Source organism: Dipodomys merriami, unplaced genomic scaffold (assembly GCF_024711535.1).
Source record: "Dipodomys merriami isolate MVZ:Mamm:240054 unplaced genomic scaffold, mDipMer1.0.p SCAF_138, whole genome shotgun sequence".
NCBI lineage: Eukaryota > Metazoa > Chordata > Mammalia > Rodentia > Heteromyidae > Dipodomys > Dipodomys merriami.
The window spans coordinates 2,315,576-2,342,236 of NW_027202693.1; the positions used below are offsets into that span (position 1 = coordinate 2,315,576).

A 26,661-nucleotide genomic window follows, 5' to 3' on the forward strand; every position below is an offset into this window, starting at 1 on the left:
AATCTTTAGTAGAAGTCATTTCCAAAAGACTTAAGTTGATTTGTTACTCATGCTTTTCATAAAATAAGGAAAAAATTTTAGTTAAACAAACAAATGAAGCCCATACTATAGCCATCCTCCTCCCATCATTCCTCAGTTTTTGATGGAGGTAGAGGGTTTGAACTTTTGGGGCCTTGTACTCGAGACAAGTGCTCTATCACTTAGGCCGTACTGTCAGCCCAAGTCATGGGGCTTGAACCCAGGGCCTGGACGCTGTACCTGAGCTTTTGTGCTCAAGGCTAGTGCTCTACCACTTAGCCACATTTCCAGTTTGTTTATTGGCGGTTTACTAGAAATGAAAGTCTCAAGGACTTTCCTGCCTGGGCTGGCTTTGAACTGCGATCCTCAGATCTCAGCCTCCAGAGTAGCTGGGATGACAGGCGTGAGCCACCAGCACCAGCCTTTTTTTTTTTCCTTTGGTTGTGGGGCCTGAACTCTGGGCCTGCGCATTATCCCTGAGCTCTTCAGCTCAAGGCCAGCGCTCTACCACTTGAGCCACTTCTGGCTTTTTCTGCTTATGTGGTGCTGAGGAATCGAACCCAGGGGCCTCATGCATGCAAGGCAAGCGCTCTACCACTGAGCCACCTTCCCAGCCCAAGGGTCTTGTGTTATCCTCTGGGCCAGCCAGGACTGTGATGCCATTTACACTTACCATGTGGATGGGATGACGGTGTGTGCCACCATGTCGGCTTGTTAAGACAGGGCGCTCACTCTAAAAGATACACACATTCATAGACATGGACATACACACATTCATAGCCATGGACATACAAGCGCACATAGAACGTGACTCTAGAACTATTTAGGACTAATAAGAGGGCATGTAACTGTGACACACACTGCAATCATGTATGCGCATGAAGATGTCCTAAACGGTCTCCCACCACAGAGCGTTCTGGCTGAGCTGGCCTTGGGGTGCGTCCCGCCCTGGGCACAGGGTTGGCGCTCACAGAAGCGCCTCCCTTTTCTGGTTGTGTGCAGGGAGAAGCAGGCGGCTGCCAAGGCGCTGAAGCAGAAGGAGAAGAAGCTGAAGGAGGTGCTGCTGCAGGTGGAGGACGAGCACAAGATGGCGGAGCAGTACAAGGAGCAGGTAGCCCGGCCCGGCCTGCGCCTCACACCTCGCCCACCTGCCCGGCCCCTCGGTGCCCGCTGAGCCTCCGACTTGTCCTGCACAGGCAGAGAAAGGCAACACCAAGGTCAAGCAGCTCAAGAGGCAGCTGGAGGAGGCGGAGGAGGAGTCCCAGCGCATCAACGCCAACCGCAGGAAGCTGCAGCGGGAGCTGGACGAGGCCACCGAGAGCAACGAGGCCATGGGCCGGGAGATGAGCGCGCTCAAGAGCAAGCTCAGGTGAGGCCTGCCGCCGGCCAGCCCCGCGCCCCACCCCGCCGGGGACGGGAGAAGAGAGGAGGGGGGAGAGAAAGGGAGATGAGGAGGAGTAAAAGGAAGATGAGGGAGGAGGAGGAGAAATAAAAGGATAAGAAGAGAGGAGGAGCTGGGGGGAGGAGCAGAAGAGTGGAGGAGGAAGGGGAGGAGGAAGATGAGCAGGATCATGAGGGAGGAGAGAGTAAAGGATGAGGGGCTGGAAGAGGAGGGAGATGAGGAGTAAAAGGAAGATGAGGGACAGGGCAGGAGGAAGTAGGGGGAAGGGAAGATGGGGAGCAGCTGGGAGAGGAAGAAGGGGAGGAGAAGAGGATGAGTAAAAGGAGATGGAAGAGAAAGAAGGAGCGAGGGGAGGTGGAGGGGGAGATGAGGGGGAGGAGGATAGGGAAGGAGTGGTGGAAATGTAGGAGAGGAGGGAGAAGGAGGAGGGAGGGGAGCAGGGTCTTCCATCTTGAGATCTTTCCATCATGGGACCCTGCACAGCTCCTGCCCTCTCCCCTTCAACATGGCGGAGTTTCTGGAAGGCTCTCTGCCCGGCTCTGGGTCTCCCGCGGGTTCTTGCCAGCCACATGCACATCCACAGATCCAGATCCGCTCACCGCACGCACCAGCTCAGCTCCAAACGCTTCTGTCCTCTTCTCCTCTGTCCAGTCCGGTATCTTTCCAGAACTAACCACGCCTGCCCTTCGCACTCAGGTCCGCGCACCCACCCTAACGCCGGCCCAGGCGCGCGCTCCCCGCTCCCCGCCTGGGAACCGGAATGCCGAGGCCAGCAGGAGCTAACTGCCCGCACGCCAGGCTCCGGGCGCCTCTGCCCGGGCCGCACAGCTAAGCTGCTGGGGAGGGCACCCCGCTTTCCCTTCAGAACACTGCGCGAGAATCCAGCCACTGCTGCCACCCCGGTCCACGCGGCCAGCACCGCCCCCCAGCCTCAGCCTCCCCCCGCACCCCACAGCCGACCATCAGGGCAACTGACCCTCCAGCCAAGCCCTGCCGTTAGCTACTGCAGCGCGGCCGGCTGGGAGCTCAGGGCCCGGCCTCTGCCTGGGCCTCCGCACACCCACCCTCCCTTCTCTGCCACCGTCCCTTGTCCCTGGCCTCCACGTCACCAGGCCCACGCTGCCATCCATCCCTCTACCCACCAGCCTCAGGGGGTCTGTCTGTCCGGCCTGCTCTCTTACACCGGCACTAACGATGGCTGTGAAATGAACCATGTTATGACCGTTTGCGCCGGGCATTTACACAGCCTTGCCTTGAACTCACAGACCGCGACAAAATTAAATATGCTTGAAAGGGTACAACGCTGACCTCTTGCTAGTACTGTCCCCCCCCCCCCCCCCCGCAATTGGGACTAGGGCTCAGAGAGAAGGCCCACGCGATCAGCAGACGCTGCCGTGGTGAAGAGACGGTGGAGGGAGCCCATCTCTGCTGCACGGCCAGGCTGGGCAATGGGCCAGGAAGCCACGCAAAGTGGTTTTGGAGGACGGCTTGGGTCTGGGGACACGGAGCCCCCGTGGAGGAGGGGGACAGTGTGGCTCCCCCCGGCAGCTCCAGCCCTGAGGGGTCCAGGGAGGGCGGCCGTGCTCCCATATGGACCCCAAGTGTGTGCCAGGGCCTGGGTACTGCCCCCTCTCCCCACGGGCCCGTCCCATCTAGACAGCCGAGGCCTTGCGCGCCAGCTCGCGCAGATGCAGGCTGAGGCGCCGCCGCCCCTCGCTGCACAAAGATGGAGTGGGGCGAAGCTGCTGCTGGGCGGCGGCAAGGCCTTGTGGAGCAGGTTTCTGTCTGTCAGGGAAGCCGCCCTTCGCCCGGGCGCCAGGTTCAGGAAGGCTGCTCGGCGCATGCGCGGCCGAGCCCGGCCCGGGGGTGACCGCGCAGGCGTGTCTCTCTCTGTTTCAGAGGGCCCCTCCCACAGGAAACCTCGCAGTGACCCAGCAGGTACCCCGCTCCCGCGCCACGGCCCGTGTGTCACACTCTCTCTGCGCCCTTTCTGCCCAGCACACCCTTCCTCCCAGTCCTTGCAAATCCCCTGCCCGCAAAAATCGAAGGGCTCAGACATTTCGTTCAAAACAGCGGGGCCTTGCCACATCCACACCCCGTCCTCCTGCGGCCGTCTGTCGGCAGGGCATGTGTCGCTTAGATTTTTTTTTTCCTTACCTTTACGCTGAAGTCATTCTTCCACGGTCAGGATGCCGGGCGGCGCCGCTGCCTCGCGCAGGGCGAAGAAATCCACGTGATAAACGCGACAAGCCCGCACTCACTGTCTGTGCTGCAGACTGGGCGTGGCTTCTGCCCAGCGGGTCCCGGCCTGACCCCAGCCCACAGCCTCCCACAGCTGCGCCTCCACCGCTGCGCTGAGCACCTGAGCACGTGCGTGCGTGCGGGCTGGCCACGCCCCCGCTCCTGAGCACGTGGTGCACGTGCGTGCGTGGGGGCTGGCCACGCCCCCGCTCCTGAGCATGTGGTGCACGTGCGTGCGTGGGGGCTGGCCACGCCCCCGCTCCTGAGCACGTGGTGCACGTGCGTGCGTGCGGGCGGGCTGGCCACGCCCCCGCTCCCGGCCTGCATGCGCTCAGGGGAGTGGGCACCCAGGGCCCTGCTCAACGGGGCACAGCAAGCGGCCTCTGGAGGGGCCTCTTCTTGTAACCGAGCTGGATTTAAACTAGCCCAGGAAAGGCCTGAAGCCAGGACAGATCTGTTGCTGAGATCAGAGGCCAGGAGATCCCTCAGCTCTTCTGACAAGCCAGCAGCGCAGTGCCAAGAGGCAGTGCCCCTTCCTCTGCCCTGGCGAGCCTGCCCACCTCAGATGGGGGGGCAGGGGGGGTCCTGTGACTTTAGCACAAGGGTGGCTGATGTTCATTTCCACACCTCGAACTTCTAGAACCTTTTCTCAGTGCTGGAAAGAAAGGGGCGGAGAGTTCCTTTCCTAATGGAGCAAAAGTCTAGGCATCTCCCCGTGCATCTGGGGGCAGGGGTGTGTGTGCTTACATTGGGAATGGCTACAACTCTTAAGTATTTATTCCTGATCGCTGTACAGGCTCCTAGTGGGGCCCCCTTCTCAGAGATCAGGAAATCTCCGGGTCTTGCTTACGCCTCTGGTTTTACCTGTCTGAGCTGTTCCTTTGATTGGAGGGTCTGTCTACGGGTGAGCTCATCTCCTGTCTTCTCGGCCCAGTCTTCCTGCACTGGAGTGGGCGCTTAGATGGCCTAGAAGGAGTTAAGGCTTGTCCTCTGACTTGGGTCAAATGGGGCCTGATGGACAGAGCCACAGGCTATGTTCAACCGTAAAATTCCACTGAAGTTGCCAACAGAGAGGCTAGTGCCCAGTAGATCCGCTTCTAACCCCTCCTGCCCACGTCTCCCTCCCACCCACCTTCCCAGGTTTAGCCCTTCCTGTGAAGGCAGGATGGGCCTGGATAACAGAGCGAGATGGGCAAAGGTCTGAGGAGACAGGGGCAGCGAGGACAGAGGCGTGTCTACCTGCTGAGGCTACGAGCACCTTGCATTAACATGTAATTTACCAGCTGGCACCAGTAGCTCATGTCTGTAATCTGTGCTACTCAGGAGTCTGAGAGCTAGGGATGGAGAATCAAAAGCCAGCCTAGGCAGACAAATCTACAAGACACTTTACCAAAACAGACATTCCTGTTGGCTCAAGTGGTAAAGAGTACCAGCTTTGAGTTTTACTCAAGCTTGGGGACAGTGCCCAGCCCTTCGGTGCAAGCCCCAGTATTGGTGCGCGCGTGCACACACACACACTCACACGAAGATGTAACTTATGTAGCTAACCAAAACACGTTCACTGAGCTCCTACTTTATGCCACGCGTGACACATCCATCCAGACACAATCCCCACCTTTGGGGGATCTGGAGAGGGAAGCTTCGTGCGGGTAGGGGCGCCCCTCCCGTGTCTACCACCCATCTCATCACACTGCTCTGGCTGTGAACTTTCAAATCAGCTGAAAGCCTCGCCCTGTCCCCTTTGCCTTCTAAAGGGGGGGGGGGCTACAGCACAGCAGGTTGTTCTATTACCCCCCCCCAAAAAAGATAGGGGACTTAGCCCTCACCTGCCCTTCTATTCCAATCCCAGATTGTAGGAACTAGGGTCCCGAGCATCAGATGACCAAGCCAGACAGTTTGGAAAGCAGACAATGCCCCTGATTAGTCGCGGCGCACCCCCATACCTTAGGCTCTGCCAGGGTTTCTCACCCTGGGCGGACTCTTCTCTGCTGACTGTTGGCATTTGGTCTGGACGTCTCTGCTTCTTGTAAAACAAGCGGGAAAGAGAGGGCTAAAGCTGGGCGCCTCTTCTGCCTCCAACCCACAGGAGAGGAAACGAGACGGCGTTCATCCCTTCCAGAAGGTCCGGAGGCCGCAGGGTTATCGAGAATGCGGATGGTTCCGAGGAAGAAACAGAGTCCAGGGATGGAGACTTCAACGGCATGAAATCCAGCGAGTGAGCCCGCCAGGCCCCGCAGACTCTGGTCCGTCCTCGACTTGCAGATGGCCCCCGCACCCCTCACCACGACCACGCCGGCACCGCCCCCGCCGGCTGGGTTTAGAAGTCCATCGGGAGACGCGGCCGGCCTCCCGCTGACGGTGGCGCGTGCCCCGATGGCCAGTTTTGGGCACAACACAGGTGATAACCAGTCACCGGCGCTGGGTTTCCATGAATTGGGGGGTTGCCAAATGGGCATCACTGCCCTCTCACGGCCCCAACTCATTTCCTCCCTGCGGACCCCCCAACCTCTCCAGAAAGACCCTTGCTTAGGAATTTTTCTTCCCCTGCCCTGCCTGTCACGCCTCAGACCACACAGCAAGCGCCTCCTGTAGTCTCGGGAATTAACGCGGGAAGCCCAGGGCTCAGGCAGAGATGCCACACTATCTTGCTTGCATCCGGATTGTACTTGCCGACACGTTCACTAATAAAAGGTTCTAAGTCACCAGAAAGGTGGTGGGATTCTTCTGTCCAGCCCTTTTCTGCAGAGCAAAGCACGGGGGTGGGGGGGGGACACCCCCGGCAAACCCCAACAATGACAGGAAGTCAGGGCTATTTGGTAAACTGGGAAACTGAGGCCTGAGGTGGCGATCTGGTGGAGGGTGGGGCTCATCCTGGTGGCACTCCCCGACCCGTGTGAGGCTCTGGGCTCCGTCCCTAGACAGCCCAGGCAAGAAGAAAAGGCACAATGGGGAGCAGCGGCTCAAACCTGTGACCCCAGCCACGTGGGGAAGGCTGGGCCAGCCCAGGCATAAAAGTTCACAAAACCCCATCTCAGTCAGTGGCCAGGTGTGGTGGTGCATGCCTGTTATCCCAGCAACAGGAGGAAGATGTGTGACCGCTGGGCACAGTGGCGTGAGCCTGTCATCCTCAGTGGTTCAGGAAATCACAAGTAGGAGAGTCAGAGCCCAGGTTAGCCCTGGCATAAAGCCAAACTACAACCCTGAAAATAACCAAGCCGGGCACCGGTGGCTCACAGCTGTGAACCTAGCTACTCAGGGAGCTCTCAGGAGGATCAAGGTTTGAAGCCAACCTAAGCAGAAAAGCCCATGAGACTCCATTTCCAATGAAACAGCAAAAAGCTGGGCTGGAGGCACGATTCAAGTGGTAAAGTATCACTCAGAAACAAACACATTGTGTCTGCTCAGAGCCCCAAATTCAGACCCTATTATGGGTACCAATCAATGTAAAAAGGAGCTAGAGGTGTGGTTTACATGGTTGAACCCCAATTTAGCACCCCTAGTACTGTCTCCCCCTCAAAAGGAGGGGCATGAAGCAGCATGACTGCCTGAAGGCTGCACTGGCTGCCAGTGGCCGGGGCACTCACCCAAGCCCTTGAATGTGACTGAGGACATCAGTCCAGACCCAGCCCCTTCTGAACACCACCACCTCCACTGGCGGAAAACCCCGCGCCCTCAGGTGACACGTCACTGTCCAAACGTCAGGCTCTGTGGATAACAAACAAGTGAATTTGTGTTTCCACTTGGGTACCTCATTCTGTACACGCAAACAGTTCATCGTCACCCCAAACCCCCCAAGTCTTCAGCTGCTCTGGTCTGAACCTTGTCCATAACCCATCCTTGTTGTGATATATAGATGTGACTTTCACTTAAAACAACGAATCAGCAAACAGCTTCTGTAAAAGCCAGACAGTCAACATTTCACATTGGCAGGTTACATCTGGTTTGTTACATTCACTATCAAAGAAAAAAAAAGCAACAGCACTTAAAAACATAAGAGCAAGCGCATGGTGGCAGATACCTGTAATCCCTGCACTTGGGAAGGAGGCGGAGGATCACAAGTATGAAGTCAGCCTGGACTTCACAGAGAGGCCCTACCCACACCCCCCCTGAATAGCCATTCTTAGCGCCGGGGTCCTCGAAAACAGGCCGAGGCCCTTGCCGCCTAGCACAAGCGTCTGGACAGACATGCGTCAGGAAGTTTCCATTCCACACATGATCCCTCAGGCCAGCCCTGCCCAGGACGGACGAGAAAACAGCAACCAACCGCACAGACAAAAGACGCCACAGCACCACCCAGGGCCCAGACCCCGGGTGACACGCGCACCCGCGGAGGCCTCTTAAAAAAGCCCATTTCTGATTTCCACATCCACATTTCCCACTTGCGAGCGGCGGCCTGAGCATCTCCTGACCACACCACAAAGCGGCTGAGCGCAAGTTTCTCTTCATTTTATTGTTCCTTAAAAAAAGAGTCCACCTTTGTGCCAACAAGGGTTCGCACATTTTAGGGGACAAACATCCTCGTGAGGAGCGTCAGCAGCCTTGAAGGGCCCCGGCCCCGACGCAAGGTGGCCTCACCTGTCCGGTCAGTGTGGGTGACACACAAGTGCGTCCCAGGGCCAGGGGGGTGACGGCGCGCATGCGCTGTGACACGTGTGTGTCCCAAGGCTGGGGAGGGCAGGGCGCTGGCGTGGCTCCCGAGCCCGGGGCCACAGAGCCAGCAGGCCCAGGGCCAGGGATCTTGGACCGGCGTGTCACCTGCCCGGCTGAGTCCTGCTGCCGCGCTGCCCTTCCGCTCGGGACAGCCAGGGTGGCCGAGTGCAGAGTCCCCACAGGCCTGGGCACCACGGTCAAGCATGCGTCCACAAACCTCGTGAGAGGCAGATTCTCAAGTACCAGAGGTGCAGGAGCGTTCAAAGAGAGCCCACACCGACCAAGCCTCCTTCGCACCACACTCCTATACAGGCCACGACACCCCATGGGGGGCTGGTTTGTTCTGGAAGGCCGATCCCTCTGGGTGGAGCCTGGGAGAGGAAAAGGGGGTGGGGGATGTGAAGCACATGTCCCTCTGCAGGAAATGGGGGACATTAGACTCGGGTGCCCATGATGGGGTGGCTACCTATGCTCTGGAACCTTCCCTGGGGCCTCACAGACAGCAAGTAGGGATGGTGACATTGTTCACAGGGACAAAACCAGGGCCACAACTGATGCCCGCAGTGACTGACTTGGGCCACACAGCACAGGGCGAGCTAGGGAGCAATGACTCTTAGTTCTCTAAGAAGGAAGTAAAAAACCAAAAGCGGACAGGCAGGAAGGTGAGTGGACAGGGCGGGAGGTGTCAAACGCAAGACAGACAGACAGACAGGCAGGCAGACAGATGGGGCTCCGGCTCCCTGGTCCTAAAGCAACAGCTTGACCACACCCTGGGCAGACGGCAGCGCAGGTGATGGACTGGAGGGCGGCTTCCCGAATTCCAGGCGTTTCCCCAACCTTCAGACAGAGCAAACCACATTTAGGGGACAGGCTAAGCCAGGAGTGACAAGCCACCAGCGCCCACGGGGTCGGAACACTGAAAGTTGGGAGCTGGGTCTCCCAGGCCTCAATTTTCTCTCCTGTGGAAGGAAGGAAAAGAGGCTGGCCATCAGGTTCTCCAAGGTCACATCCCCAAGGTCAAACAGCGAAACCCTGGCCTAGGAAGCCCAAAGCCAAGCAGGGCACTGGTGGCTCACGCCTGTCATCCTAGCTGTTCAAGGAGGCTGAAATCAGACGATTCAAGGTTCAAAGCCAAAGAGGCCTAACTCTACCTCAGGCGGAGGGAGCAGCGGCTAAGGGGAAGGCATACCTATAGATTACGTCACACACTGATGATGAAGCCGGGCACCGGACCCACACCTATAAGCCTAGCTACTCAGAAGGCTAAGATCTGAGTCTCAGATCTCAGTTCAAAGCCAGCCCAAACAGGAGAGTCCACGTGACTCATCTCCAATTCACCACCAAAAGGTCATTAGCGAAGCTGTGGCTCAAGTAATAGAGTGCCAGCCTTGAGCAAAAAAAGCAAAGCCAGAGTACCCAGGTCACAAGTTCAAGCCCCAGCATGGGCACCACCAACAAACCAGATGGTGATGAATGGGGCCAGCCAGGGGTCCCCGAAGGAGAGCAAGGAAAGGTACTGACCCTTTCTCCCCCAAAGGCACACTGGCACTACTGGGCCGCCGGTCACCGCTGTCTCTGCTCTTGCTCCCCCGCCCCGAGGCTGGGCCACTCGTCCGGTTTGGGGACTGATCGTACATAAAGTTCCGACAGGACGCCAGCTTTGACTCCAGGGCCTGGAGAGAGAAGGAGGCAAGTTACAGACACAACTCCCCAGCCCCACAGCTGGAAGGGCAAAACCACACAAGCCACATGCACTGCCGGCTGGGAACACACGGGGACCCCAGGGGCTCACAGAACTCCAGGCTCGGAAGCACCAGAGAGCTTCCTGGAACACTACCAAGCCAGGAAACAGGACATCAACTTTGGGGACTGTTCCCTCTTTTGTTAAACCTGCATAGAAGGGCAGATTTGAACAAGGACTTGATCGGAGCTGGAGGAAACAGAAGAGGCAGCAACGCCATGTCTCGCTCAACGAGCCCGCTCTGCAGTACACCCAGAGGCCCACTTTCCAGACAGAAAGCCAGAGCCCAGCCCACACCCAGGAGAGGAATGATATGGCCTCCCAAGCGTCATTTGTAAGAATAAAAGAAGAATCTGGACAGAATGCCTAGCTTACTGTTTCAGCATAAGAATCGCTCCCTGTAATAACCATGAAACCCGGGGGGGGGGGGGGGGCGCGGGATGAGGTTATTTATTCTGGACTTACAAGATGTTCCACTGAACTGTGAGACCCTCCCCCAAGACAGGGGAGGGTTGTTTTTGGTTTGTTTTTCCTTTTTAACACAGGATCTCACTACATAGCCCAGGGTGCCCTCAAACTCGGTGCTGCTGCCTCACTAACCAGAGTGCGGGAATTACAGGTGTGCCCCACTGTGCCCAGCAGAAAGCTATTCTTAAATTGCCGTTTTTTTTTTTTTTTTTCAAATCAAGACCAAACACACTGTCCTATTATCTCAATCATGAAGGAAAAATGGTTTGAAAAAAAAAAAAGATACCCCTATTTGGATGTCATGGTTCATGTGTATAATCCTAGGTACTCAGGAGGTTGAGATCTAAGGCTCAAGGTTTGAAGCCAGCCAGGGCAGGAAAAGTGCTTGAGACTCTTCTCCAATTAACCACAAACAAGCCAGAAGTGGAGATGTGGTTCAAGTGGTAGAGCACCAGGTTTGAATGAAAAAGCTCACAGACAGCGCCCGGGCCCTGAGTTCAAGCTCCAAAACTGGTACACACAAAATAAAAATAACCAAAAAGATATCCCCAAGTGCTGAGCTGGAGTTGGCTTGGGAGCAGTAGAAACATCTGGAGACTGGTTAACGACGCCCCAGGTGGCTGAGACTCATGAGGAGAGGCCCTGGTAGAATGAACCCCTCCGTAGCCTGCAAGACAGGAGAAGATACAGGAGACCCCCTGGAAGGCGCTGCCTCACCCCAACTTTCCGCAGCAGGTCTCCCACGATGTTGAGGGCTGAGATCCGGGCCGCAGGCGTGAGTGGAGTCCCACTGTGGGAGCTGTCCAGACCTGGGGACATGACAAACTCACGTCACACACGACCCACGGTCCAGACGGTGTACTCACGCCTCTGAGGGCAAACCATGGAGGAGGCTGGGAGGGGAAGGAGGGGGAGGGGAAGGAGGGAGAGGGGAAGGAGGGGGAGGGGAAGGAGGGGGAGGGGAAGGAGGGGGAGGGTTTTGGAAAAGGGGAAAGGGGGAGCCAATGTCATCTCTGTCACTCCCAGTGTGTCCCAGTTCACTCAGGAGTTAAACGGACAAGGTGCCGAGGCTCTGCTGACGATCAGCTCTGAGTCTTTGAAAGGATTAAACATTTATTTTTACACATTAATCTTTTTTCTTGTTATCTTCCAGCAGTTGTACCAAGAAGTTGTCATTTAACAAAGCAGTGTAAGAATACATCTTGGACAAGGTCACTCCTTCCAATGTAACGTTCTCACCCATCCCTCCCCCTTGCCACTTCTTCCCTCCCTTTTCTTAATATTGGAGGATAAACATTGGATTCAGGAAGTGGCGCTGTAGCTCAAGTGGTAGAGCGCTCACCTTGAGCTGAAGAGCTGAGGGGCAGCGCCCAGGCCCAGAGTTCAAGCCCCACGACCGACAAAAAACAAAAAAAAACAAAAACAAAAACATTGGATTCATTTTTTTTTTTTTTTTTGCTGGTCATGGGGCTTGAACTCTGGGCCTGGGCACTGTCCCTCAGATCTTCAGCTCAAGGCGAGTGTTCTACCACTTGAGCCATAGCACCTCTTCTGGTTTTCTGGTGGTTCATGGGAGATGAGACTCTCGGACTTTGCTGCCTGGGCTGGCTTTGAATCATGATCCTCAGATCTCAGCCTCCTGAGTAGCTAGGATGACAGGCGTGAGCCACCTCTTCTCTTCACGCATCTCTCTCTCCCCTTGACCCCACCCCACCCCTTTGTGTACCAGCTTCCTGGTGTTCTATTTTGCTGAACTTTGGTTTTTTGTCGTTCTGAGAAATGACACTATTTGAGATCTCCTCTGAATTTAGCGTATTCCAGTTACTACACTTGTATACCACCCAATGTATTCACTTACAATTTTACAAGGGGAAATATGCAAATTTTGTCTGTCTGGGCATGGCTTACTTTTCCAAATCTTTCCGTTTCTTTACAAATGGTACAGGAAGTGGCGCTGTAGCTCAAGTGGTAGAGCGCTTGCCTTGAGTTGAAGAGCTGAGGGACAATGCCCAGGCCCAGAGTTCAAGCCCCATGACCAACAAAAAAAAAAAAAAACAACAAATGGTACAATATCAGCTTTATGGCTTGGTTTTGGTTGTAGCAGGGATTGAACTCAGGGCCTCAGCAAGCAGTCTACTACTTGAGGTGCGTCCCTAGTCCTTTGAACCTTTAGCTATTTGTGCCAGTCCTGGGGCTTGAACTCAGGGCCTGGGTACAGTCCCTAAGCTTTTGTGCTCAAGACTAGCGCTCTATCACTTGAGCCACAGCTCTCCTGTTTTTTATTCCCTATTAACTATAGATAAGTCTCACAAGCTTTCTTGGCCAGGTTGGCTTTGAACTTCAAGCCTCAGATCTCAAGCCTTCTGGGCAGCTAGGATTACAGGCATGAGCCAGTAATGCTTAGCTAGCTTTATTTATTTGTTTATTTCCAGTCATAGGGCTTAAACTAGGCCTGGGCTCTGTCCCTCAGCAAAGCAAGCGCTCTACCTCTTGAGCCACAGTGCCACTTCCAGTTTTCTGGTGGTTCATTGGAGATAAGAGTATCATGGCCTTTTCTGCCTGGCTTTAACCCGTGATCCTCAGATCTCAGCCTCCTGAGTAGCTAGGGTGACAGGCGTGAGCCACCAGTACCCAGTTTTGTTTTGTTTTTGTTTTTTTTTTTAAGATATGGCTTTTTTTAGATATGGTTTCCTGCTTTTTCCTGAGGACCTTCGGGCCACAATCTTCCCATCTCTGCCTGAGGATCTGGGACCACAGGAATAAACTACCAGAGCTGGCTTTCAGTGAATGGACAGGTCTGCCTTGCTGGACCGGCATGCCGGCGTTCCAGCATTCCTTGCGGCAGCATCCCCCTCTATCGGCGTTTGCGTTCTTTACTGCGGACTCCACCGCTCCCTCTGCCCTCACCCCCAGGACCCTCCTCTCACTTTTCATTCTGCACTGCCACACTGGCCCTTCAGATTGTTTCCTGCTGCAAAACCCGGCCCAAGTCATCCCTTCCCTCCTCTTCCCCCCAACCAGAACACAGCCCAGGTCCTTGCTGTGGAAAGCTCTGTAAAGCAGAGAGGATCCCTACCCCTTCTGAACGTCCCCGGTGTGTTTAAACAAGAGGCAGGGCCTCGCTGGGCCACGGGAGTGGAGGGCACGGAGCCCGTGGCCTGCACTGCTGTGTCGGTCCTTTCCGTCTCCACCACACCGGCCATGGGTGTCCGTGGCTTCTCTTGCTTCTGCTGTACAGCCAGTTCCTGCCGCAAATCTATGTGGGAAAAGGAGCCAGAAATTCAGTCCCTGTTTTTGGGATGGGAAGAGCTACGCAGGCCAGATGAAACACTGCAGATGGAGAAAAATCCTCAGGGGAAGGAAACCCACTCAGCTTTGCCCGGCAGGTGTGCAAGAACTAAAGGATTTTTGAGTTAAAAAAAAAGTTAAAAGGTTTTATCAAAATAGATGGGGTGCCAGTGGCTCATACCTGTAATCCTAGATACTCAGGAGGCTGAGATCTAGAAGGTGATTTCCATCCAGCTAGGGCAGAAAAGTCTGGGAGAGTCTATCTCCAATTAATTAACAATGCTGATAGAGGTATGGCTCAGGTGGTAGAGTAGCAGCCACTAGCAAGCAATCCGAGCATGCTCGAGGCCCTAAGGTCAAGCCTTTGTTTTTAATTATAACAAGTCACAAAAAAATGGGCTGGCAAGTTAGCCAACAGACTTTCTGCCCCACAAATTGAGCATCAAGCTCTCTTGATGTGTGACTCATGTATGGGTAGCGTCTTTCTTGAAAGGATTTCTTCCCAGAGGGGGAACTCCCCAAACAAGGGCGGCATCTCAGAACCCCAAAACTTTTTCATCCTATAGCTTTGTCTGCAAATGCTGAAGATGACAGGGGCTGGACAGGGCCTGAGGCCATAGTACCTGATGTTGGCAGAAAGGGGGAAAGGGGGTCACACTGATGAAGATATAGAACAGGCCAAGATCCCTGACCTCTGGCTTCATCCTTCAGTCTCTGGACAGATTCTAGAAGATTCTCCTTCTCGTCAAGTTCACTCTCCAAGAAGGCATTTCTTTCAATGGCTTGATTCAGGCGCTGTTCAAAGTCTTCAAGAGACATGATCGTGGCTCTGGGTGAGAGAAAGGCCAAGTTACCCAGAGAACAATGGCGTATTGTGTTGGTTGCCAGGACCCAAGTCTCTTGGCCTTCTGGGGGGTCTCTTTACCTGCCCAGAGGGACCTGTCAGTGCTCAGGAGGTGCACGGTGTGTGTGTGTGTGTGTGTGTGTAAGTGCTCAGGAGGTGCATGTGTGAGAGTTAGTGCTCAGGAGGTACATGGTATGGTGTGGTGTGGGTGTGGGTGTGAGAGACTCAGTGCTCAGGAGGTGTATGGTGTGGTGTGTGTGGGTGTGTGTCAGTGCTCAGGAGGTGTATGGTGTGGTGTGTGTGTGTGTGTGTGTGTGAGTCAGTGCTCAGGAGGTGCATGGTGTGTGTGTGTGTGTGTGTGTGTGTGTATGTGTGTGTGTCAGTGCTCAGGAGGTGTATGGTGTGGTGTGTGTGGGTGTGTGTCAGTGCTCAGGAGGTGCATGGTGTGTGTGTGTGTGTGAGTCAGTGCTCAGGAGGTGCATGGTGTGGTGTGTGTGTGTGTGTGTGTGTGTGAGAGAGAGAGAGAGAGTCAGTGCTCAGGAGGTGCATGGTGTGGTGTGTGTGTGTGAGAGAGAGAGAGAGAGTCAGTGCTCAGGAGTTGCATGGTGTGGTGTGTGTGGGTGTCAGTGCTCAGGAGGTGCATGGTGTGTGTGTGCGCATGCGCACTCAGGAGGTGCATGGCGTGTGTGTGCACCCAGGCATCACCCTGCACACTCAGTGCTGACTAGAAATCAGCAGCCTGCATTTAATCACTCAGAACAAACCAGCTTGCACCTCTTGGTGAGTTAACTGTTAAAGTTTAAAAAGTTCCCAGGGCTGAAGGTATGGCTCAAGAGGTAGATCACCTGCTTAGAAGGCACAGAGCCTTGAGTTCAAACCCCAGTGCCAAAAACAAACAAACAAAAAAGTTTCTAGCATCCAGCCACTGTCTGGCTAAAGTACTGTCTTCACACAGACATTCTCCTGGCACTTTGGTGGGAAAGTATGAAGTGCTGTGATGAAAACATCCAGCCAGGGCTGGGAAGGTGGCTCAGTGGTAGAGCGCTTGCCTTGCATGCATGAGGCCCTGGGTTCGATTCCTCAGCACCACATAAGCAGAAAAAGTGGCTCAAGTGGTAGGGCGCTAGCCTTGAACTGAAGAGCTGAGGGACAGCGCCCAGGCCCAGAGTTCAGGCCCCACCACCACCACCACCAACAACAACAACAGAAAATCTGGCCAAGCTCATCCTTGTCACCTCAGCTACTCTAGAGGCTAAGGTCCAGATGATCACTACTGTTCAACGACATCCCAGACGGAAAAGCCAGGAAGACTCCAGTTCCAAAATAACCAGCAAAAGAGGCAGGGTGGAGGCATGGCTCAAACGGCAGAGTAACAAAACCCATCATAGAGTAGTAGATTAACAAATAATTATTGTACTGCACATCACCAACTGTCCAACAGAAGACAAAGAGACATGTCAAAACAAAAGGAAAACAAAGAACAAGGATTGCTGTGTCCTCGGGCAGAACAATGCCCAAGATCCAATGTCACTTGAAAGTGGCAGATGTCAAGCAGTATGCCTGGGCCTGGGAGGGGGAGGGGGGCGGCTAGTTTTATTTGCCTGAATTTGCATTTTGAAGAGTGTGTGTGCGTGTGTGTACTAGGAGACTGAACTCAGGGCCTGGGCACTGCCCCTGAGTTTTTTTCCCCTCAAGGATGGCAGTCTTCTACTTGAGCCACAGCTCTACTTCTAGCTTTTTGGTGGTTAGCTGGAGATTAAGGCTAGTGGTTTTGTCTGCCTGGGATGGATGGCTTCGAACCCAGATCCCCAGCTTCCTGAGTAGCAAGGATTCCAGGTGTGAGCCACAGGCACTCGGCAACGTTTGCCTTTTTAAAGCAAAACCTCTATCCTGGTAGCTGGGAGTCCATTTTTCTTTGTATGTGTTGGATGCACAGATACCTGCATTCCAGCACAGCATCAAGCTAGTTAGGCTAGCTGGTCCCTGCAAAGGTGTTACACTTTGTAGGAAGTGATACTTTGTAGGAAGTGATCCTAAACTTTGTAGGAAGTGATCCTAAACTTTGTAGGAAGTGATCAGCTAAGTGAAGGAAATACAAACAGCTGTGTCATTCTCAAGACAACTGCTAAAAAAGTGAAACAAAAAACAAAACAGAAAAAACAACAAACCACTCTGAAGGCAAAGGGAATGTCCCGTTCGGGCCTGAGCTGTGTCAACATGTCCCTTTGTCAAAGCCAAGGGAATAGCACACTGTAGCTGTGTGCATCTTAACATGAAGTCATTCAGCTAGAAATGTTGTTTCCTTAAATGATACGTATTTATGGACAGAGAAATTTTAAGTTTTTTGGTGGTTTTTTAAAGTGTCTACAGCCAGGTGCAGTGACTCACGCCTTATAATCCTAACTACTCAGGAGGTTGAGATCTGAGAATCAGCCCGAGGAAGGAACGTCTATGAGACTCTTATTTCCAATTAACTTGAGCTGTAGCTCAAGTCTGTAAAGTACCAAGGTTGAGCAGAAAAGCCAAGTGAGAATGTGAGGCCTTGAGTTCAAGCCCTATACTAGCAGACACACAGGAAGAAGTGCCTCTAGTCAGAATCATCACCATGAACGCAATTATCTTGCCAAACCACAGAGCAGCAGTTTGAGAAATCCTGTTCTTTAGCCAGACACAGTGTTTCATGCCTGTAATCCTAGCTACTCAGGAAGCAAGAGATAGGGAGGACTCAAGTTCAAGGCCAGCTAAGCCAAAACTTCAAGAGGAAACCCTGCCCCCAAGCTTTGCTAACAAAAACCTGGGTACAGCCAGGTGCTGGTGGCTCACGCCTGTAATCCTAGCTACTCAGGAGGCTGAGATCTGAGGATCACGGTTCAAAGCCAGCCCGGGCAGGAGAGACCGTGAGACTCCTATCTCCAAATCGGAAGTGGCGCTGTAGCTCAAGTGGTAGAGTGCTCGCCTTGAGCTGAAGAGCTGAGGGTCGGCACCCAGGCCCAGAGTTCAAGCCCCACTACCGACAAAAAAAAAAAGCTGGGTACAGTGGCACACGCCTGTCATCTCTGCTATTTGGGAAGTGTGCAGACAAGGCGCATAGAAGGACTGTGGTTCAGGCCCCAGCAGAATGTGAGAGCCTATCTGAAAAATAACTAAAGCAAAATGGGTTAAGGGTTTGGCTTAAATGGTAGAGCACTTGCCTAGCAAGCATGAGTTCAAAAACTATTACCACCCCTCTCCCTCCCCACAGTTACTAAGTATTCTTTTTGAAAATGCCTCCTTCCTGAGCACAGGCTGGTGGCTCTTTCGGGAATGTTCTTGCCTTGCCTGACAATCTCCTACCAGTGGCCAAATTAACATATCTTATGCGTTCTCTCACGGCCTGGACCCGGAACTGCTCTTGACAAAATCTGATTTACTGCCCACTGTCCACTGAGCTCTATTAATGCACGCGGGCCTGGCAGCCCACCTCCCCCGCCCTGCTCACCGCTTGGCTCTCTCCAGGTCATCGTTGGCTTGCTCCAGCTCCCGGATGTACTTCTGCAGCTGATCTTTGATCGCCTTCGTCTGCGCCAGGTCGTCCTCCAGGGCTGAGATCTGCCGGTAGCCTTCCGAGTGCTGCAGCTCCAGCTTCTCCTGAAGGACAAGATCCACCCACACTGTGTCGGAGACAAGCTCAGGCCCCGTCTCTTCCCTGCTGGTCTCCTGGGGGGCCTGCGCTCCCTGCTCCCCCACACAAGCACCCTGACTTCTTAGGGGGTCCCTCCCCTCGTTTGATGGCCTTTAGGGGCACCTCCTGGCCGTCATCCATGAGGCAGGGCTAGACCTCCTCATCCAGTCTCCTCTGATGCTCAGACTATCTCCCCACACACCTGCATTGGGGGGAGGGAGGAGAAGGACGTGGCAGGTAGCCGTCCTGTCCTCACCAGCTGTCTCAGCCACGTCCTGACTGCTTCCTGCCTCCTGGTTCCCATACCTGTGCCCCTGTCCCATTCCAAAACTGCTCCCTGCTGCCACCAGCTTTTTTTTGGGCCAGTCCTGGGACTTGAACGCAGGGCCTGGTAGTGTCCCTGAGCTTCTTTTGCTCAAGGCTAGCACTCTACCCCTTGAGCCACAGTGCCACTTCCAGCTTTTTCTGTGTATGTGGTGCTGAGTCTTCATGCATGCTGGGCAAGCACTCGACCACTAAGCCACATTCCCATCCCCCCACCCCTTTTTTTAAGCCAGTCCTGGACCTTAAACTCAGGGCCTGAGTGCTGACCCTGAGCTCTTTTTGCTCAAGGCTAGGGCTTACCCCTTGAGCCACAGCACTTCAGCTTTTTGTTGGTTAACTGGAGATAAGAGACTCTTGGATTTGTCTGCCATGGGCTGGCTTTGAACCATGATCCTCAGATCCCAGCCCTGAGTAGCTAGGATGACAGGCATGTACCATCAGTGTCCAACCCCATCAATCTTTTAAAAAAAAAAAAAAAAACTTAAGATGTCCACAGGCAACGAAAGTTCCACGCAGCCTTGAAGCCGTGTGTGTGACTGGACACACCGTTTCACACACTGGTACCACTGAGTGCCAGTGATTAGCTGTGGCTGCCGAGCCCTCACATCAGGATGACCACAGGCAGCCTCTTCAGTACCTGGTGCTGGGAAAAATGGACGTACACTGTACTGGACTAAAAGTGCATCCCGATCTGTCACCTGACACCAGTATCAACTCAAAATGGATCGAAGGCCTCAACGGCAGACTTGAAACTTTGAAACTACAAGCAGCAGGAGAAACATTAGAACTTACAGGCGGAGGCAGAAATTTGTTGAAGAGTCCCAGGGCCTCAGCAAATAGGAACAAGACTTGACAAATAAGATGACACCAAACTAATAAGTTTCTGCACAGCAAAGGACATAGTTACAAAACTAAAAAGACAGCCAATGGATGGGGGGGGATCTTTAGTGGTTATGTTCAAAATATACAAGGAGCTCAAGAAACCCAAATTAATAACCTAATCAATAAAGGAGCAAAGGAGCTAAAGAGACTTTTCAGAAGAAGAAGGGTCAACAAACACAGGAAGAAATGGTCAACATCCTTGGCCATAAAGGAAATGCAAATCAAAACCACCCTGATTCCATCTCACCCAGTAAGATGGCCAGCACGGGGAATACAAACAACAAGGGATGCTGGCGGGGATATGGAAAAAAAGGAACTCTACTGCATTGTTGGTAGGAATGTAAACTAGTGCAATCACTCTGGATGGCTGTTTGGAGGTTTCTCACAAAACATAAAGTCTATGATCCAGCCATACCACTCTTGGGCATCTACCTAGACTATTACTCGTCAGGATACGGTAAAGACATTTGCTGCATTAGTCCATGTCCAATGCTGCATCCTTCACAATAGCCAAGTTGTGGAAACAGCCCAGATGCCCTCTAATAGATGAGTGGCTCAAGAAAATACCGTACATATACACAATGGAATTTTATTCATTCATTTGAAGGAATATCATGTCATTTGCAGAGAAATGATGGGCCTAGAATAAATGATATAAGCCAGGCTCAGAGACTAAGGATACATTTTGTCTCATATGAGAAAGCTAGATCTAAAATACAAGTATGTATGATAATACATACAGGGCTCACTGCTTTTACACACTAACAAACTGACTAAAGGAGAATGAACTTAGGGAAGAATCTGAAGGCACAACTCCTCTGAACAACTAAACACTGTTTATCAAAATTAATGCCAGGAAAGTGGAAACACATTTTAGGGAATGGGCAAAGGGGGGTGTACAGGATTGGAGGAAGGGTGAGGAAAAGTGGGCATTGTATTCAATGTACATTTTGTTTTTTTAAAAATGAATTATGGCTGGATACTGGTGGCTCACGCCTGTAGTCCTAGCTACTTAGGAGGCTGAGATCTGAGGATTGCAGTTCAAAGCCAGCTCAGACAGGAAAGTCCATGAGACTTATCTCCAATAAATTACTCAGAAAAAGCTGGAAGTGGCTTTATGGCTCAAGTGGTAGAGCACTAGCCTTGAGCACAGAGAGGCTCAGGGACAGTACCCAGGCCCTGAGTTCAAGCCCCAAGACAGGAAAAAAAAAAAAGTTATGTAACTTGAAGGTGCAGATGGTTAGGATGTAATGAAGGATGACTCTGACCAAGAATCATTTTCCTCATAACCTGACTTACAGAATTGTAACCCTTCTTTACAACTACTTAATAATAATAAAAAAAAAAAATAAGAGGGCATCAGGTACTTAGTGTGACAAATGTCCTAATTTGATCCAAGACACTTCAGCAGAGGGGAAATCACAAGGAACATTTGGGAGAGGAGAGGGGAGGAGAGAAAGAGAAGGGAACAGCTGTTGTCAATTACCAAAGGAAATCCAGTGATTGGCTATTGCTTTCCAAGGGTGGAGACAAGTCGAGATGAGTCTCAGTGATTGGCTGCTACCTACTACATCAACCAACATTCGTTACATCTGTGCTACCCTTGGCTGCTGCACAATGCTGTCTTACTTCACAGGTGTTGGAATCAAGGCTCCAATAACTAGCCCAAAGTTAACTGAGCCAAGGTCCAGGCCAGGCCACTGGATGCTGACCTGGGCACTGGTGGCTCACACTTGTAATCCTAGCTACTCAGGAGGCTGAGGATCTGAGGATAAAGGTTCAAAGTCAGCCTGGGCAGGAAAGTCTGAGACTCATTTGTGAAAAAGCTAAGGGATCAGTCCCAAGCTTCTGAGTTCAAACCCTAGCACTAGCACAAAAACCAGCAACAACAACACAAAAGATGCCAAATGGCCCTAAACAATTTCAGTGCAAGTCAGTAAGGGGGCTGACCATTCCTTGTTTTGTTTCTCGCCTCTCTGTCTCTGCCTTCTCTCGTCAAGTACTCTTCCCAGATTCAAACAACACAAAACACAAAAGGCCCAAAATTTCATTTGAAGCCTTAAAGCAAAGTCAAGTTCCTCTTTCAGACTCAGCTACAAACACACCCCCACCCTCCCAAGAGCCAGGAAATGATGTCATGGTGCCTGATGCCAGAGTGGCGAGGCAGGGGCCCCCAGACAAAGAAGCCGGCCAGGGACCCAGTGACTCACCTGACTTGGGTTGGGTGACGACAGGAAGGTCACCCCACACCATCCTGCTGCTGGAGCCCTTCTGACGCTCATGTCCTGGCCAGGAGCCGAGCGTGCGGGCCTGTCGTCAGGAAGCAGCAGCCCAGACCCCTACTCCCAAGCACACAAGGGCTCGCGCATGCGCGCATGCACACACATGCCCACGCATGCTCTCTCCCACCGGCCAGCACCCATAGCCAGACAAAAGGGGATGAACCGTAAGTAATTAACCTTGATTCCAAAACAATTCCAAGAGGGAGACCTCCCCAGACAAACACGCTCAGCTATGGCCTCAGAACGTGTGATCTGGATCCGTCACAGGCCTCTGTATTTTTGTCATGCGCCTGACTCAGCTGACGTGACTTAGGTGACTGGCATTGCTGGTGGCGGCACCACAGGTTTGGATGTCTGCCCTCTATCTCGGCCCTGTGACCAACAGGTCCTCTGAAGGTTCAATAGTTCTGTCTAGAAGTACTTGGGGACCTCTTAGCCTCACCAAAACACAGGCACACTGCAAAGCTTCCCTTCCTTAGTGCAGGGCAGCCGCAAGGCCCCCCTCAATTGGAGATCTAGGACTCCAGGTGGGACTTGCTTGGGCAGTGATCACACCCTTCCTCCAGGCCTGTGCTAGGAGTGGGCAGGGTTGTGTCTTCAGCCTGTAGGGCTCCTTCTCCCAGCCAGCCCCACTGGGCAAGTGGGTGATCCACTCACCTAGCCCTGCCCCCCAGCACTGCCCCAAGCTCCTCACCTTGACGGCTTCCAGCTCCATCCGCAAGCGACTGTTTTCAGACAAGAGGTCTCGGTTCCGGGTCTCAATCTGTTGCAGCTGGGTCTCCAATTCAGCTTCATATTCTCTACTTCCCTCCTGGAATTCCCGGAGTTCCTCCTGCGTGTTCTCTGCCCTGCAGCAGAATTCCCAGAGGTTCAGTAAGAATTTACTTATTTGCTGGGTGCTGGTGGCTTATGCCTTTAATCCTAGCTACTCAGGAGATCAGGAGATCTGAGGAGCCTCAGTGATCTGAAGATCACAGTTCAGAGTCAACCTCGGTAGGAAAGTCTGTAAGACTCTTATCTCGAATTAACCACGAGAAAACCAGAAGTGGCTCAAAGTGGTAGAGGATTAGCCTTGACCAAAAGAGCTCAGGGACAGCACCTAGGCCCAAAATTCAAGCCCCATGACTCTCTCTCTCATACACACACAATACAAACACACAGACACAAACACACTCACATACACACACAGGTTAAAAACTTATTTGCTGCTAGTCCTGTGGCTTGAATTCAGGGGATGCAGTCCTTTGGCTTTATTGGCCTAACATGGTGTTCTACCACTTGAGCCAAAGCTCCACTTCAGCTTTTTGGTGGTTAGGCGTAAGAGTCCCAGATACTTTTCTGCCTGAACTGGCCTTGAACCTTGGTCCTCAGATCTCAGCCTCCTGAGTAGCTAGGATGACAGGTGTAAGCCACCTGTGCCCATTTTTATTGTATATTAATGTGTACTGGGTGTTGTATGAGCCATGGAGCAATGCATCTTTACTACTATTTGTGCATGAAAGATATAATTTAAACAGGCTGAGTGACTTGTCTGCTGGTCACATGAGACATCAGAAGCAGAACTTGCACCTAACTTGGGAATGACTAGCTCCAAAGCCACTTCTTAACCAATTCACTTAATGCCTACTCATTTTTTTTTTTTGACCAACCTGTAGGAAATCTACAAGATTTTGTAGCTTCTTTCAGACTTACTTCCATGTCTGTCTCTAGAAAGCAACCAATCAGTAAATGTGAACTTATCACTTCCTCATCCTCTGTTCTCAGAACACCACAAACCTCGGCCTGCCTTTAAGCCCTACATTGTCAGGGACTTTCCACTAATCTAAGTGCAACCAAAAGTATAGGCACTTGACAGTGGCTCCCGTCCATCATCCCAGCTACTGAAGAGGCTGAGATCTGAGGATCACAGTTCAAAGCCAGCCCAGACAGAAAAGTCAGTGAGACTCATTTCCAATTAACCAGCAAAAAGCTGGGAACTGGAGGCATGACTCATGGTAAGTCATCAGTCTTGAGCAAAAAGAGCCAAGCGAGAGCATGAGGCCCCAAGTTTAAGCTCCAATACCAGCATAAAAAAAGAGACAGACAGCGAGAGTAACTAAGAAAGGGCCTGCTATGGTAACACACGTCTATAATCCCAGTATTCAAAAGACTAAAGAAGGAAAATTGGGAGTTCAAGGAGAAAGGAAATGGGCTAGAACATGACTTTGGATATGTGGAGATCATAAAACTCCTTGAGAAGAAAACTGCTCAATACACAACCACCCCACATCCTCATACTCCCCAGCTCTCCCAGACATAGGCAGTTGCAGATTTTCAGGAAAAGTTCTTTCCCCTAGAGGAAGATCTGAGCAGATCAGGCTTACAGGTCAGATAAGATCCTTCTGAACCAGGAGGCGAGAGGCTGCACCACGGGATGGTGAAGGGCCTCAGCAGGCAGGTCTAAGTTCTGCTCCGCTCCTCACGGCTATGGCCCCAGGCAGGTCATCTGCCTTCCCTGCAGCTCAGTGTGCTTATCTGCAGAGAGCCGTGACAAGTTCCCTCACAGGCTGAAGGAACAACAGGTGTGCCCCTCACGGCCCACACAATAGGCCCACAGTGCACAGTAAGCCTGCAGCAATGGGCCAAGAGCAGAACTTGCAGGACTGACCTCTGCTTGTAGGTCATCGCCAGGTCTTTCCAATAGGTGGCCTCTTCCTCCTGGGAGCTGAAGGTCCTTCCCGGGTCCTCCATTGTGGAGATGGCACGTGTTCACGCTTCCTGTGACATAGTGTCTACAAGGCAAGGCTTTCAAGTTATTATCCAGGCCAGGATAGACAGATGATTTTCAACAGAAGAATTAAATCAATAACCCTGAACTTCATGGTGGATTAGCATGCTAACATGTGAAAATTAAGACAGCCTGACACTGCTAACATCCAAGGGCTTAATAGCATGTTGTATGTATCATTCCATGAGTATTTATTGAACACCCACAACGGAACCTAGGGATCCAAGCAAGATGTCTCCAAGGTCCCTCCTTCCTCCTTAAGGGGCCTGGGGGAAGGAGGGGAGGAATCACATCCAAATTGCATGTAAATGCATGCAAATCATATGTAAATCATTCAGTAGTATTGACATTCAAGAGCACATACTATATTCAGAGCATATTCTTCAGTGTGTCTGGATATAGGCATGCATCTAAAAACCACCACAATCAAAATCAGAAGCATCTCTTCGGTACCAGATAGGACATCCCAAACTCAACCTCACGTACGAGCGCAACAAGAAATGAACAAGAATAGGAAAGCAACAAATGGAGGAGAAAGAACTGAACAGGAGAAAAGGGAGAAACAGCCAGGCTTGGGAGAGAGGCTGAAGGTTGAAGAGAAGTAGAGACACTGGGCAGATTAAAACAGAGAAGTCAAATCACACAGCCATTTTTCTGCCTTGTTCAAAAATTTCGTAGTAAGCCAGGTGTGGTGGTAGATGCCCGTAATCCCTGCACTCAGGAGGCAGAGGCAGGAGGACTTTGGGTAAGGCCAGCCTGGGCTACGCAGGAAGACCTAGTCACAAACAAACAAGAAAAGAAAAACACCGAGCGGCAACGGGAGCCATGGGAGGGCTTCGAGGAGGGCGGCAGATGGGCTCCTCTGCTGAAATAGCTCAACCTGGAGGAACCCAAAAAAGCAAGGGAGGTGGCCTGAATTAGAAGTGAGAAGGAGGATGGAAGGAGGAGCCACGGACTCCAAAAATATTTAGAAGGCAGAACTGGCCAGGCATAGTGGTGTGTGTGTTGGCAACAAAGTGAGATCCTCTTTCAAAAAAAAAAAAAAAAAAAAGGCAAGTGTCCTGGATCTCACTTATTACATTTGATGGGAGAAAGAAGGGAAGAAGTCCAGCACCGGGCCAGCAATCCCCATCGGGAGGGGTGGAAAGAACCAGCAGGCTCATTCTGGGGGGTGGGGGGAGTGGGGGTGACGGGGAGACCACACACCTTGTCTAGGCTATTCTCACATGACCCAGGCATGTTTAGATAAAACTGAGGATCGAAACCCCACGGATGTGAAACCTGAGGTACCTGTGACAATGGGAGTCCCTGTAGTCTCCTCTCTCCTTCCTTGAGCCAGAACCATGAGAACTTTCATGGGCACTGTATAGGGACCGGAGGAAGGCCAACACTAGAGAGGTGGGCAGAGAAGGAAAATGCCATCGGAGATGGGAAACAGTGAGAAGGATAAGAACCAGGAGCTTGCTCTCCTGGAACATTCCACAGCAACAGGGATGCGAGAGAGATGCAAGTGAGATAAGGACTGGAAATTCAGCCACTGGCTGTGTCAGGAAGAAGAGCTACGCCACAGAGGAGAGGGAGAATAGACAGTGGGGATCAGGATCAGGCAGGTGGTGGTACACCCCTGCAATTCCAGCTGAAGGCCAAATGGATCTCAGGTTCAAGGCCAGCCTGGGCTACATCGCAAGACCCTATCTTGGGTGAGTGAGTGAATGAATGAAATACTGAGCCAATGACAAGGATAGCCCAATGAGTGTCCAGGTCCGGGCCTCTTGCAGCTATCCGGAGAAAGCCTTTCCATTACGTAGATAGAAGCGTTCCACTGTTCTTACTTTCACAGAAGAGACTGCGGCTCAGAGTGGAACCGAGAGAAAGGTGCTGCTGACGAGAGAGAGAAAGAGACCGAAACAGAGAGGGAGAAAGGAGGAGGGGGGAGAAGGAGAAAGGTGAGGGGGGAGAAGGAGAAAGGTGGGGGGAGAGACAGAGAAGGAAAAACAGCAGGGAGAGGGAGTAGGAAAGAGAAAAACACTAGAACTGATGATACCATTTCAACAAGGGCAGACGGAAGGGTATGAGCGACATGACTCCCTGTC

General features: G+C 52.5%; 2 protein-coding genes across 13 annotated transcripts in view; one reads left to right on the forward strand and one right to left on the reverse strand.

Moving 5' to 3' along the window:
- LOC138825603 (myosin-11) overlaps positions 1–6,370 on the forward strand; it is a 56,529-nt gene extending 50,159 nt beyond the window's left edge. For 2 of the 4 annotated variants that reach the window (XM_070020282.1, XM_070020283.1), the window contains 4 exons: positions 1,021–1,129; positions 1,215–1,387; positions 3,320–3,358; positions 5,748–5,834. In XM_070020282.1, coding sequence (XP_069876383.1) covers positions 1,021–1,129; positions 1,215–1,387; positions 3,320–3,350 — 313 coding nt within the window. In that variant the 3' untranslated portion in view covers positions 3,351–3,358; positions 5,748–5,834. Of the gene's footprint in view, positions 1–1,020; positions 1,130–1,214; positions 1,388–3,319; positions 3,359–5,747 lie in introns of all 4 variants that reach the window. The other 2 variants (XM_070020280.1, XM_070020281.1) reach the window with 1 other exon arrangement.
- The window catches only part of LOC138825604 (nuclear distribution protein nudE homolog 1), a 35,869-nt gene continuing 9,913 nt past the window's right edge, over positions 706–26,661 (reverse strand). For 3 of the 9 annotated variants that reach the window (XM_070020287.1, XM_070020285.1, XM_070020288.1), the window contains exons 2-10: positions 24,449–24,572; positions 22,496–22,649; positions 18,131–18,279; positions 14,501–14,637; positions 13,597–13,776; positions 11,238–11,329; positions 9,833–9,984; positions 9,081–9,148; positions 8,087–8,682 (exon numbers count right to left, since the gene is read on the reverse strand). In XM_070020287.1, the coding sequence (XP_069876388.1) occupies positions 8,192–8,682; positions 9,081–9,148; positions 9,833–9,984; positions 11,238–11,329; positions 13,597–13,776; positions 14,501–14,637; positions 18,131–18,279; positions 22,496–22,649; positions 24,449–24,531 (1,506 nt within the window). In that variant the 5' untranslated portion in view covers positions 24,532–24,572 and the 3' untranslated portion in view covers positions 8,087–8,191. The other 6 variants (XM_070020286.1, XM_070020291.1, XM_070020289.1 and 3 more) reach the window with 6 other exon arrangements.